This window comes from Megalopta genalis, chromosome 3, assembly GCF_051020955.1.
Source record: "Megalopta genalis isolate 19385.01 chromosome 3, iyMegGena1_principal, whole genome shotgun sequence".
Classification (NCBI taxonomy): Eukaryota; Metazoa; Arthropoda; class Insecta; order Hymenoptera; family Halictidae; genus Megalopta; species Megalopta genalis.
Window position 1 is genome coordinate 21,915,900 of NC_135015.1, and position 13,976 is coordinate 21,929,875.

Here is a 13,976-nt window from a genome sequence, read left to right on the forward strand (position 1 = left end):
TCTCCCTCTCTATCTCGCTCTGTCTCTCTCGCAGCTCGTGGCTCTCGCTCCTCCGCTCGCCTCCTTTTCACTCCTTCCATCATCCGTTCCTCTTTTTTCCCCGGTTTCCCTCGGCCTCTTCACGTAATTTTGCGCGATTGGCCGGTGTCATGCCGTGCAAAAACACTGGCCATAGAACTCCATGATGCGAGGAGCGGCAAGTGGCCGACAAGGAGAGAGAAACGGTGGTTGTTTTGCATGTGCGCCGTGCCCTCCCTCCCTCTCTCCTCTCTCCTCTTCCTCCTCCTCCTCCTCCACCTTCCCTTTCCCCGTCGCCTACTCTTTACCGCCTGCCTTCGTGGATCGAGATCCATTCCGAGATCCTTTGACCAGAGACCGGGGCGTGATCGGCGTTCAGATCGTCGGCATTTCTGTACCAGCTATCTCCAGATTGGAATATTTTGATAGGCCCTCGCGGACGGGGCTCGATAGAATCTTCGTTGCGAAGTTCCGCTTCGAGGTTAGCTAGGGGGACTGTTCCTGCCAGGTTCACGGGGCTTGAACGGCGCTGTCCTGGATTTCGTACGCGTCCCTTCGAATTTTAGAAGGCGATCACTTCGGAGGGCCGTGGCGCCTTTGTTCCGCGCACTCCGCCAATTTTCTTCTCGATGAAACCGTTTTTTTCCTTTCGTTTGTTTTCTAAAATCTTCGGGCGCGGTCTCTTCGAAGGTTGCTTTCGGGGATGTTCTCCGAGGGTTGCGTGCAACGCTCGAATCTGAAAACGTTTCCAGCAGCCGACCGTCGTCTAGGATCGATTTTCGCACGTTTAACGGAGTACCCTCGAAACGGATCGGCTCCGGGGCAGTCGGCAAAATTGTTACCGTTCGAAATTTCACGTGCGAAAGATCGATCGTAAGTTCGCAAAATTGCTGGTCCAGCGATCGGATTTCCCAGAACGACGCCGAAACGCGCCGTCGTCGACGAACCGAACGCGAAACGAAGACAGGCGAGAATCACGGGAGGATCTCGGGAATGATTTGCGAGACGGGTCCGGAGCGACCCGGCACCGGGGAACGGAGGGGCTCGGCACGATAACAAAACCATCTGCCAGGCTCTCGGTTCCAGCAGGCGGGTCGGAATGATCCTGTGCTCGCGGAGCCGAGGGTTAAATCCACAGGTTTGCTTGTCGTTCATCATGCGTTCGAAAGAAAGTTTGGGTCGGCGCAGAGACGAGCCGGGGCGAAAGCAACGGCAAGAAGAGAACGGCAACGGGAGAACAGGCAGGGGATGGCAGAGGGCCACGAAGCGGCGCCGCCATCGTCGTTGCTCGCCGGATATCAAGGCGAAGGATACGCGGCCAGGTATATCCGCGGCAAAGTTCCGAAGGGGGCGGTGTGAAGGGCGTAGCCCGCTAATTATAATTATACTACGCCGGTATTAGCAGCGTGAAATGCAACGTAAATTCTGATGAAATACTCACCGCCCCTCGGGGTCCCGGCTGTGCAGTGCAGCTCGTTTGCCAAGCAGCGCGCGCTTTGTTTCGCGGCCGCGCGAGTCGTAGATCGACCTCCGCATTGTCGTACATTACCGCGTGGAAATAAATGAGTTCGTTACGCGAGAAAAACGAGAGACACGCTAACGACACACGGCCGGCCGACTGGCTGGCTGGCTGGCTGGCTGGCTGGCTGGCTGGCTGGCTGGCTGGCTGGTTAGCTGGTCTGGTTGGTTGGCTTGGTTGGCTGGTTTGGTTCGGTTTGGTTGGTTCGCTCTGCCTGGCTGGCTGGCTGGCTGTCTAGCGCGCGACCTCGTCGTTGCACCGCGCCGCGCCGCATGGACCGCGGCGACGAGGCCAGCCGATTTGCAGCCGTTTCTCCGTTCTCATTGTTATGCCGTTTTAATTACGTCGCATTAATTACCCGACAATAATTGGCAGTGAAACGTCGATGCCGGCTTTTTAACGGCGCGATCGACGCGCTGCTGCGACGACTTCGCGTTTAACGGTCTGCTCTGACGCGGACCTTAGGAAAATCGATGCTTCGCTTTGCGGCTTTAGAATCGGTCGATGCGCGGCTTCCAGGCGGAACAGAGGATTTTAGCTCGAGAATTATCGAAATTTGTACTTCCCTATATTTGTAATTCCCGATTGTACAACAATATTTCTGCGAGCAACTGTTGGATGGACATTTTAAATAAATCCAACCTTGCCGCAGTTATAACACAGTATACAGGGTGTCCCAAAAATGTCTCGTAATTCGGAAATGGCGGGTTCCTCGGATCATTTGAAGCGACTTCTACCTTTACAAAAATTTTCTCCGAGGCACCGTTAACGAGCTATCAACGAAAGACAGTGACCAATAAGAATCGAGTACGGCTGACGCGACACGGCCTAGCCAACCAGCGCGCGAAGCCTAGTTCCGCTCATTGGCTCGGTCGTCTCGTGTCAGCCGAGCTCGCCTCTCATAATAACTCGTTAACGGGGCCCCGGAGAAAATTTTTGTAAAGGAAAAAGTTGCTTCGAATGACCCGAGGAACCCGCCACTTTCGGATCGCCAATTGCGAGACATTTTTGGGACAACCTGTATATTTAGAAGATGATCCGGTGGGTGCGGACGCTGGTCCATTTTTAGGGCGAAGAAAAATTCTGTCCTACTGTTGTCGCTGTTTCAGCTTCGAAGAGATCGTTGATCATCGACGAGATATCTTTACTCGTCCGTATTTTATCACATTCTTGTTAGTTCGCGTTAGAGATTCGTGACAGATCTCGGGCACATCTTTTGAACGAATGCAACGTATTTATAAATAATGTAGACTCGCGGTTTATTTTATTTGATTTCGAATCCACAAAGCAGTTCGTTCGATAATAAAAGAAATCGATTCGCAACGGTGGAGAGGCCGAAACTGCGCCGAGTCTGTGCTCTGATAACGAATCGCTCGCTCTACCGTGAAGTCAGACACAAGACTCCCACGTGCATTATAAATTTATTTTCGGTATTCCCAAAACCAATAACGCGACGGCCGCGATCGCGATCAACGAAAATCGGCGTTATTGAATTATTTTTAACTTCTTTAAACGATACAGCGCCGCGAAATAATTAGCGCTGCTCGACGTTAACGAACAGCCGCGACCAGACCGCGGATCTCCTCGCGAATTCATATTTTTATCGATCGTTCGACGATTGTCCCAGTAAGAGAGAAATTTGTTGCATCGACGAGAGGATTCCGTTCGCTCGAAGTACGATCGGGACGCAATTAATTTTCCTTGGCAAGAAAGGATTTCTATCGCACGATAGAGATACTTTCGCACGGTATCGATGATACGAGCAATTAGATAATAACATCGTCGAGCGGGCTCGGCAACGAGTAATTACCAATTGTCGCGAATAAAACAGAGTTCTGCCGGGAATCGAGCAAACGATGCGCATAACTCACCGAGTTAAATACCAAAACTAATGATAGCCGAGGCGAAAACTAGAAGACGGAGTGCCCGCATCTAGCGTACCCGAAACCGCCTTCCCACGATTCGCCGCGCCGCTTTCCCTGCCATTAGCAACGCGCGCCGCCATCACGCTCGCAAAAATGACAAAACAAATATAATCGTTCGCTCGGGAACGCCGCGGTCGGGCAGACTCGGGCAGCGGTCTTGACGCCCTCGCAGCAAAAACGTTCGCGAAACTGCTTCGACAGCGGCCGATCGATCGAGCTCGAGATCGGAAAAGCGAGTCGAGGGATAGAGAAACGCGCGGGACAGCGAGCGCGAAGACTATGGGGCCGGCGCTGCGGAGCCCCGCATTCCTAATTCATAAATCTGCCCTCCCGTTCGCTAATTGATAATAGTAATTACACCTGCGTGTCGCTCAAACGGCCATGCAGCTGATTGTACGTGCGCGTGTACCCGCCACGTCGTTATTTATCATCGTCGAGTCTCGAGTCTCGAGTCTCGAGTCTCGCTGGAGGATCGAGTCTCCTTCGGCCTCGTCCTCGGCCTCAGCTCGGCTCGGCTCGGCTCGGCTCAGCGCCGCGCCGCGCCACGCCACGCCGCTCACCGAACAGAAAGGCGGGCGTTTTCTCCTAGTGCACTAATAACATAGTGGCGACCTGATAATTAATAATGAAACAGCACGGGGGCTGGCTACAGGGGGAAAGTGGGGAAGAACGTGCCGGCCCTGTTACGCTCCGCGAGCGTGGATGGACCGCCTTTCCGCGTAATTGCAAGGTGCAGCGCTCTACGTGCGATTCGTCGACGGAACCCGACAACTAGAAACACGAACGGACACCCCCGGTGCATCCTTCGATCGGGGAAACCAGTGCCGACAACGGTCTGCACAAACCTACAGGCTGATTCATCCAACCGGGCCGCTGGACTTCGCTGCAAAACCATCGAGGAGAGGAAATTACCTTTTCTCGGCAAAAGATGTTTACTTTTTACGTTTTTCCTTTTTTTCTTTTTACACGCTATTTGATTATTCGTTCCGAAGGTTGCCGTTCGACCTGCAATTACGAGCGACGAACTTTTTTTTCAAGGAATGACAGCTGTTTTAACCGAGAAACGTGGTTTTACCCGGCAACTTGCCCAAACTGTTTCCCCCTGGCAAAATTTGGCTTCTATCCGAATCGTGATCAATGAATGGTAAAGTTAAATTGCCAAGCGTTCGCGAGGATCGATGCGGTCGGTTTATACACGTGTATAGAAAGAAATTCGTGCGTGAAAATCTGAATGGATCTTGCAGTCTCGATGTCGGGAAATGTTCTTTTAAAAGCGACGAATTTGTATAGCTGTCGACTTTGTAAAATTACTCTAACATTTATCACGCGCGCGCGCGAAATGTAATAGTATTTATTCTATCGAGAAATTAAAGTAGTCACCTCGAGATTTCGAATTCCGAAGGCACAGGCTTCGAGCTCGAAATCTCGTCGACCTTGCGATAATCGGAAATGCAACACTCGGAATTTCGTAGTCGCGGCGTTGCAAGTGCAAATTTAAAGTACCGCGAAGAGGCAGACAGTAGCCAGTTTAAAAATCATATTATTCGAGCCATCGCGAACCTTCCCCGACCCTCCGTTTCTCCTTTATTCGCACCGACGGATATCGTTTCGCCCCGCGGTTTTTCCTTGGTTCGCCGTGGTTTTTCTATCAAGAACTCGGACGTCGAGAGTCGTCGTCTGCGCGGTCTAAGGCAAGGCTCTCACCGCAAATAAGATAATCTCCATTATAAACTCGGGGGTGGGCTGAATAAACGACGGGGAGTTATTTACTCGTCCTGGAAAGAGGGGAGAAAGGAAACAAAGTAATAACAACGGAACGGAGAATAAGAAGGCAGGCTTGAATTCTTAGGCAGCGAAGATCTTGGTCGCGCAGCCGCGTTAAGACGGATTCCCATAGAATTATTCGCGGTAAAGGGCTTCCAGTAATCTCGTTTTCTCCGCAATTCCGTGCAATTCCCCGCAATTCCGCGAATCCTCCTTTCGCTGACCCGTCGCAACCGCTCGACACTTTCTTCCAATCGACCGCTAATTATTCTTCAATTTTTCTTCGATTTCGCGTTTTTTTGAAAATCGCGCACCGTTTCAAGACGAAAGCTATTCTTTAAATTCTTTAAAGATCTATAGAAAATTCTGACGGTATTCGACGAGCTAGCATATTCTTCTGGTAACCCTTTCCTTTCCGAAAGCTTCGCCGGGGCTCCTTTCTTTCCACGCTACGAGTCCCGGCCCCTTTCGAATTCCCGGCATTTCATTCGCGGAAGAATTTTCACTTGCCTGAAAAGTTAACGAATGCACCAGCGAAGAGAGTATGTAACAGCAATTGAAACGGGAGACGTTTGCTTTATGCAGCGACGCGTGTGCCGCTTAATTTTATCGACGCCTTCCAACCGCCCCCGACATTGTTATACTTGTTATACGCAAAAAGTAAACAACCGCGCACAGACAAAAGGAGAGAGCCCTCCATCTTTAATTGAACCTCTCCGGCGAGAGCCGCGTGCCGCTTCCTGTGCAGGTTAAATTCGTTGAATTAGTAATCCCGCATGTTGGCAAATAATGGAGAAGAAGCACGGTTTGTTTCCGCTCGGAGAGCCGCGGCGCGGCGGTTTTAATTTCAACGAACGTTTGTTTAACTCGCCCGCCATTGTAAAATCTGCCAACCGTTCTTCGTAGCTTGTCCGAAACGGTACCGATTTCTTTTCTTACTTCGTTGCGAGCTGGAACTTCTCGTTATCCTCTTTAGTCGGAACGAATTGTTCGCATCTACGAACAAATGCACCCTCGATGCAAAGATTGCGAAATTCAATTTCGCCGCTGTTCTTCCCGAAGCGTAGGTTTTTCTTGCTAGAACGTTCGCTCGAAGAGGCAGCAGCGTTTGTCACGAACGCTGGAGAAGTCTTTATCCGGGTGATTTGAATGCCGCGTGTAGGAATGTTCGTAGTAACGTCGGTAATCCGTATTTAACGACCGGAAGCTTTAAGCGTGCGATATCTCTATGGACGATCACAGTGATACGCGAGTGTGATTGCATTTACGAGAACCGGTAATGTAACCGTAAACCGGTAATAAGTATCGGCCGTGGCCCGGAGTTTACAGGTAATATCGAGCGGAGGCTAAAATAACCGAACGAATTTCGCGTCGCTCGATTTTCTCGGAGCGGAGAGCGGAGACTGTCGCCGATCGCGATCGAAGATTCCGATTCGAGCCACGAGAGGAGTCGGAAGCAGGGATTATGTTCTCGTTTAGGTGAACGAGGCTCGCGTGATCTCTCAATTACGTCCAAGCCTCGTAGGCTCGCGTTCTCCCTAATTTCTCGAAACTGCAACCGGGAAACATGTTAGCATACCATATGGACTTAACGTGCCGTGTCGAACGATGTACTCGCGAGATACGCGACCGGCCGCCCGGTGGACGTGGCCTATGTTTCGTCAATTCTTTTCGTCGATGCTTCGCGAGATAACGCCGCCGTAATTATCAGTAATTAACAAATTTCCGCGTTCAGCGTTTTCCAGTTATTCAGCTGTCGGGCCGATTAACTCGACGACTGGCTGGCCCCTTCCTATAACGACCGTGCTCGCGGAAAGGTATCATTATGCAAAGAAAACAGCAACCTGTGCAAACATTTTCATACGTACAATTATAACATATTTTTCACCCCATTCGGATCCGACGATTATTCGGAAATTTCTTTTCGCTAGTTTTGTATTTTTCTAACGGTCCACGGTTTATTATTTATCTCAATTACGACGCGATTATACGATCCAGCGATACGGTATGTTTATTCGCTGAAAAAAGATTGGAAGATCGCGAGCGATTTCATGGGAGGAAGAAAAAGTCATACGGATTCTCGGTGGATTCGCAATTGCAACAGTCCGCTTGCATAAGAAACAACGCACTTACCCAAGATGCGCTGCAGTCACTGCCTCCGAGTGTCTGAAAGGCCGGCATGCATCTGAACGTCATTCTGAGCCTTACCACCGAAAATACTATCCAAACGTTCACCGCGGTTCTCCGGTCACAACTTACCTAGAACAAAGCGAAACACTTACTTAGCGATCGATTGAACCACATATCGAATGGAAAACGTTCAATTATTTCAGAAATTACGGGCATGGTAAATTCTCTCCAGTTGTTCCTCAGCTTGTAAGCAGAAATGCACAATTTGAGAAGAGGTCGCGGAGGGTCGAATAATTGTATCCCATCTTCCCAAATCGTTCATTTTCGTTTACAAGCTGAGGGGTAATTGAGAACAAAATTTACCGTATTTGCATAGAAAACATAAATTGGATTCTAACGAGAAATTCCTGCAACTATCGTAGAAAGCTTGCACGCTTCGTTCCTCCCTGCATAAGCAGAAATATTATATTTCGATGTGCCTGCAATATATTTGTATTTCGTGCCTACAATACCCACACGCGTCCACAAAGCGCGTAAGCATATTTATAAGCGCATAATTTCGTATAATTGGACGTTTACGATGTTTGCATACGCGCGTTAATATAGACGCGCTCGAGTGTTTTATATTTGACGCGGACTGCCTATTTCTGCAATAAACATATGTTCGAGGCGGCGCGGCGGTATCGTATAACGCGATTTGCATAACAGAGGGCAGCGGGCTTTTCTCGGATGTTAATTACGACGCGCTCTCCTTTCGAGTCGCGGAACACGAAACGGAACGTTTCAGGAAAAATTCTGTCACGAAATCCTGCGGCGAGAGGATCGAACACCTGCTTCGACGGTTGCCGGTCCTGGGGCGCATTAATGCAGATGTAAGTAGATCACCGCGGGTGTTCCTCCTGCGAGGAGCTGCCTCCTCCGCTTCGTTTCGTTTCGCTTCGCTTTTATATTCCCGTCTGGTGCCCTCGGTCCTCCTCTTTCCAAAGCGTTCGCGTACGCGTCCGCGTTCGCGTTCGTGTTTAATGCGTGTAATCCCGTGTAAAACACGCATCGTCGCCGGTAACCCGTGCGCTAGTCATTTGTTAGAAAGCATAATTAGTACGACGACTTCGAAGTCTGCCTTCTGCAAAATTTTTCTTCCCTTCCCGCCGACCGGATCGCGTCGTGCTGATTCCATTAAGGTCGACTCGTTCGTTCGACGCTTCGCGCGACTCGACGCGCTAAAAATGCAACAGCAGTTTTACGTTGGCTTCGGGTGGCCGCGCGCGGATCTCGCGTGCGAATAAGTCGAATTTTTCTCTTTTTTCTGTTTTTTTTTGTTTTTTTGAAAACGAAGGTAACGATTCGTTCGATGGGTAGAAAAATTGAACGAGACGTTAGCCGCAAGGACGTCCGCGAACGATTTAACGTATTCCGTCGCGAAAAACAGATGCGATTCTAAACAATTTGCCTCTGGCTCGCTATTGTCTTGTCACTAGGTGCTTTACAATGGAACTTCCATCTGCAGGCACGCTGTATACGGTTGCAGCACTGTTTGTCTTTGTAAATTCCACAACGCACCGGCGACGTTGATGCGGGACCACCGCCATTTTGCCGCACGACACACACGGTTCCAGTCAAAATAGCAACTCCGCGAGTCTCTTGTTCTCTCGACGTTAAATCACAATGCGCAATATCCACCGTTCCGAACTTCCACCCGTTTATAATCGCGATTACGAGCACCGTTCCGCGATGCCGTGCAATTTTTACGAAACGCTGTTAACTCTTTGGCGACCATAATTTTTAGTAGAACGATCGTCGCGACTCGAAATCTCTAGGTACAAGTTGGAAATTTAATTTACTTGACGCCAGATGTTAAAACCCACGAGAATTCGAAGTTAGGCGGAGCCGCAGAGATCGAGCGGAATGACGCTAGAAACGCGGCCTGCCGGGAGGAAAGACGTGGACTAATTTTCGAAAATTTCGGGTCCGGACGAGAGATTCGCTGTCGACTTCGCTTATTCAGGAATTCGAAAAATTCGAGCACGGGTTTCTCTGTTGCGTAAGCGATGCCCCTACTTCGGGTCGTTTCGGGCTGATTACTGGTCCGAACGGAGCGCATTCTTCCCGCCAGCGAATAAAACGACGAGGAACGGGCCCCGGGAATAAGGGAGGGGTCCAGAAGCGGAGGATCCCGAAGAGCGACGCGACCACGTAGAACGAGCACGCGAAGACCACGAGGAGGATCCTGCGACCGCCGAGTCCTCTTCCTTCCTCAAAACGATTTCTTGCGCTAAATATTTCCACGGACGAGAAACCGGCGCAACTTCCTGCATACATTCGCGAAAATCGTTAGAATAGACCGATCTATTAAGCGTTCCTATTGGGTTGGCAACTAAGTAATTGCCGATTTCAGTTATACATGTCTCTCACTCCCATTTTTATGATATCCGTAAATGTTATATTATAAAATTATTATTATTATTATTATTATGTTATTTTTTATTATCCGTGAATGTTAGCAACTGGACAAATTGAATGCAGCGGTCAAGGAAAAGCGAGCAGAATCGGTCGATCGTAAAGGTGTCATTTTCCAGCAGATGCGAATTGATGTTACACCCACCATATAGCCCTGATCTCGCGCCATCGGATTACCACTTATTTCGATCCCTGGACAACTCCTTTCGTGGTAAAACTTTGAACGACGATGACGCTGTAAAATCTCACTTAACTCAGTCTTTGGCCGAAAAGGATCAGACTTTCTACGAGCGTGGAATTTTCAAGTTGTCGGAGAGATGGCAAAAGGTCATCGAACAAAATGGAAAATACATTACAGATTAAACTTCGTTCCAAGTAAAAGAAAATTTTTATTTCATTGAACAAATCGGCAATTATTTAGTTGTCAACCCAATAATTTGATCAGGATCCACGAAACGTAAGAATATTGAAAATATGACCAATACCAGAACTACCGAGCCTCGAACACGCGATCAACGTATACTTCTCTTTAATAATGACAAGATTAGATTTACCTAAACTTCGTATCATTTCTATTGGAATATATGCTCGAACGAAGGAGGTAGTACCGGTGTGTGTGTGTGTGTGTGTGTGTGTGTGTGTGTGTGTGTGTGTATAAAAATGTCATACAATATAATTCGATCAAATAAAACGCTTCGACTCTATGCAATTTTTGAAGCGGCTGGCGAGGCAGTCGAAGCGCCGAAGGATCAAAAATGTTCCTCGTCGCGAGGATAAAGCGAAAACGCCATCGATATTCGTTGCTGCGACCGGTTTCCAGTAATTCGATTCGCGTAAATTGCACAAATACGTAAAAATCTTCGGTCCGCTAACGATGTTCCATTAAAGACACCGCCCGCAACCAAAATAACCGTATCAAGAGAAAACTTTGGCTAAAAGCATTCGGAGTAACCATACGGAGATGAAAGCAGAGCGAAAAATCTTGCGATAACATTTTTAGCGGGATTCCAGTTTTTCTATCGATGCTGCCCCCTTCCCCGCTTTTCCCCGTTTCCGCAGATTTCCTCTCATCTCCGATAAGTCTTCCTCTATCCCTCCGGCTCCCGTCGCGTCTCTCCTCTCTCCAACTTAACCGGACGATCCTGCTCGCCGGAAAACGCGACTAGCGCGCGCGAGCGAGCGAACGAACGAGCGAGCGAGCGAGCGATCGCCTGGGTGCTGCAGCACGAATGAATAATGGATTCGAACGCAGCCATGTCGGCTACCCGGTTGAATATTCATAGTGCGTCTCTACGCCATGTGCCGCGGATACACCGACGCGGCGCGGCGCGACGCGACGCGGCTGGATCGGGCATCGTTCCGTGTCCAGGCCGGTGAACGTCGAACCCTCTTCCTCGGGCTGAACCAGCGCGAACGCGCGTTCACCGGGATCCGTGAACGCACGCGAACCCACCGGCATGGCACCACCGTCGTCGCTGGACCCAGCAACGCTGCCGTCGAGCGTCGCGTCGCTGCTCCTGCGATGCTAATCGCGCAGCTTGTCCAACAACACCTATGGACCAACCGGTCGGCGAATCAGCTTCGACCCGCGAGCACGCTTTCGTCAAATTCGGCCGTAACGACGCTACGCTCGAAGCAGTCCGACTAGTTGATCTGCTTCGCAGGCTGCGATCGAAGAGACCGAGGACTCTTTTGGCTTCTCCGAGTCGATGGTTCGACGGCTTCGGGAATCGCTTCTGGATACTCTGATCTATCAGTTCGTCAAGTTTCATCGATTTGGAAATATCCTAGCATCTGTTACGAGCAGGTAGAAGTACAGTAATGTCTCCCTTATTATTCGATTATTCAGTTAAGGAGACATTATTTTACAGTAATTACTGTATATAATATAATATAATATAATATAATATAATATAATATAATATAATATAATATAATATAATATAATATAATATAATATAATATAATATAATATAATATAATATAATATAATATAATATAATATAATATAATATAGTAAAATATAATATAATATAACCTTGACATTACTGTATAGTAATGTCTCCCTTACTGTACACAAAAATGGACAATTTGGGAAGAGGAGATACGATTGTTCGAGCCTCGCAGCTCGTTTTTATATTTCTCGACAATTCGTAACTATGAAAACGAACCGCAAGACTCGAATAATAGCATCTCCTCTTCCTCAAATTGTCCAGTTTTGTGGACAATCTGAGCGTCAATTAGAGAGACATTACTGCATCCTCGCGCCTATCCGATCGCGAGATTCGACTATGGAGTTGAAACAAACCAGAGGGTGAATTCGAAGCAACCGGGACTTTCACCGAAGAAAATCTTGGACGATGGCGCAGCGTCGTCGGAACCTCGAATAATCGAGATTTTGTTAGGATCGATCGCGAGAAAGGATACCTCGATGCACCCTACGCGTCAGCCACCGTCGTTTATTTATCGCGGCGCGCGATGCTGGCCGTGCGATAAAGTTCACTCGCACGATCGCGTATTCCTGAAAGAATCGTAAAACCAGGAAACGAATACGTTCGCTGCCATAGAAACGACGCGAGTACGGCGGAGCGAAGGCGCACGATTCGACGGTAAAACAATTGGGTAACTGCGCCGGTAGGTTAAGGGTCAAAAACTCGCCGACAGACAACAGCAGTAATCAGGACTACTATTAGCATTCGCGTTCCTATCGACGAGTTAGCATTGCGCAAGGAATTCTGAACGCGCGGCGGCGGCTAACGCGCGATATTACGTCACGTGACTCACTGAAATTATAGTAAGACCAGTCTTAAGTATCCTCCTCCGCGGACGCGCAATTAGACTTTCACTCGGCGAATAGAATCGAGCGGATATCATAGTAATTAGCGATATTCTGGAGAGCATTTCAGCGAATCGTCTCGCACGCATCTGGACGGCGCGCTGTAAACGGAATTCCTCGCTTCGACGTGCAACGTGGGATAATAATCCGATCCGGCCGGAGAGAAGCGGCGGACGAAAAACGGAGGCGGCTCTCGAACCTGTAAAAGTGTCGCAGAAGCGACGGAATTGGTAGAAGCGGTAGAATAAACATTGTTAGACGGAGTTTAAACGCTGGTTGAACCGCGGTAGTCCAAACGAAAGGAGACTTCTCGATGCTTCTCGTCGACGTTTAAAGTCGAAAGTCGTCGCACAAAGAAACTCGGGGACAAAAGAGCCGATGGGAAACAGGAACGTAAGATGAGACCGACTGCAACGGAGGAAAGTTTCGCGTCGATCGACCGTGAATATTAAACCAAAATGCAAACGATCCCTTTGAAAAAGTTTCGAACCGTAACGTCGTCTTCCGATCTCGAAATTCGTTCCGAACGTCCGACGAAACGTTCCAAGTTGCTGTTCTTGACCAAACGATCTTGCTCCACGCTTCGAATCGACGAACCGTGCTCGGCATTTCAAACGAGAACAACATCTTGCGATAAGAGATCGGTAGATCTTGCGATAAAGAGATCGATGCTAAGGTAAACGCGCAGGCTTTCTAGAGTTAATGCAGCAGCATCGAGGATTAGCGGCATCCTAGTGAAAAAACGTCGATGTCTAGAAACGCAGAACCCGCATCTCGCATCGTCTGCGAGTCTAATCGTCTTTCGCGCTGCGCGGCACGACGCGAAGCGACGCTGGTTAGCGATGATCGACGCGATCGTCGTCGGAAGGTATCGCCACGGTCCGCGGAACTCGAACCGGATACAGGGAAACCGGTAAGGCACAATAACACGTTTTGTCTCGTCTCGGTTCCGTCCCGTCCCGTTCTCCGTCCTCCGTCCGGAGCCATAACGATTCTCGGTATCCCGAATTCCCAGTGCGCTCCTCTTTTTTTCTCGTCTGGTTTATTTTCATGGTCACCAGGCGCAGCGTCGCCGGGTATACGACTGCTAACGACACGCCATTAAATCGAGTTAACGAGGGGAGCCGCGTTACTTATTTACCGAGCCGTTTCCTAGCCGAGCGATCGTTTCGCTCCGCCATCGGTAAACCGCAAAACGGCGATACCTTTACCTTTCATGGAAACGCGACCGAACCACAGTTTCAGCGGACACTCCCGCGACAGAGATATCCGCTGGTTGGCCGTAGGTCCGTTCCGCAACCAGCGACGAGATCGTTCTCCTGATTTT

At 49.2% G+C, this 13,976-nt stretch overlaps 1 protein-coding gene across 4 annotated transcripts in view; it reads right to left on the minus strand.

Annotated features, from left to right (window-relative positions):
• The window catches only part of TfAP-2 (transcription factor AP-2), a 235,686-nt gene that overhangs the window by 124,257 nt on the left and 97,453 nt on the right, over nucleotides 1-13,976 (minus strand). For 2 of the 4 annotated variants that reach the window (XM_076520303.1, XM_076520304.1), the window contains one exon: nucleotides 7,360-7,480. The exons of the other annotated variants lie outside the window; for them this stretch is intronic. In XM_076520303.1, coding sequence (XP_076376418.1) covers nucleotides 7,360-7,480 — 121 coding nt within the window. The remainder of the gene's footprint in view (nucleotides 1-7,359; nucleotides 7,481-13,976) is intronic. 4 annotated transcript variants of the gene reach the window in all.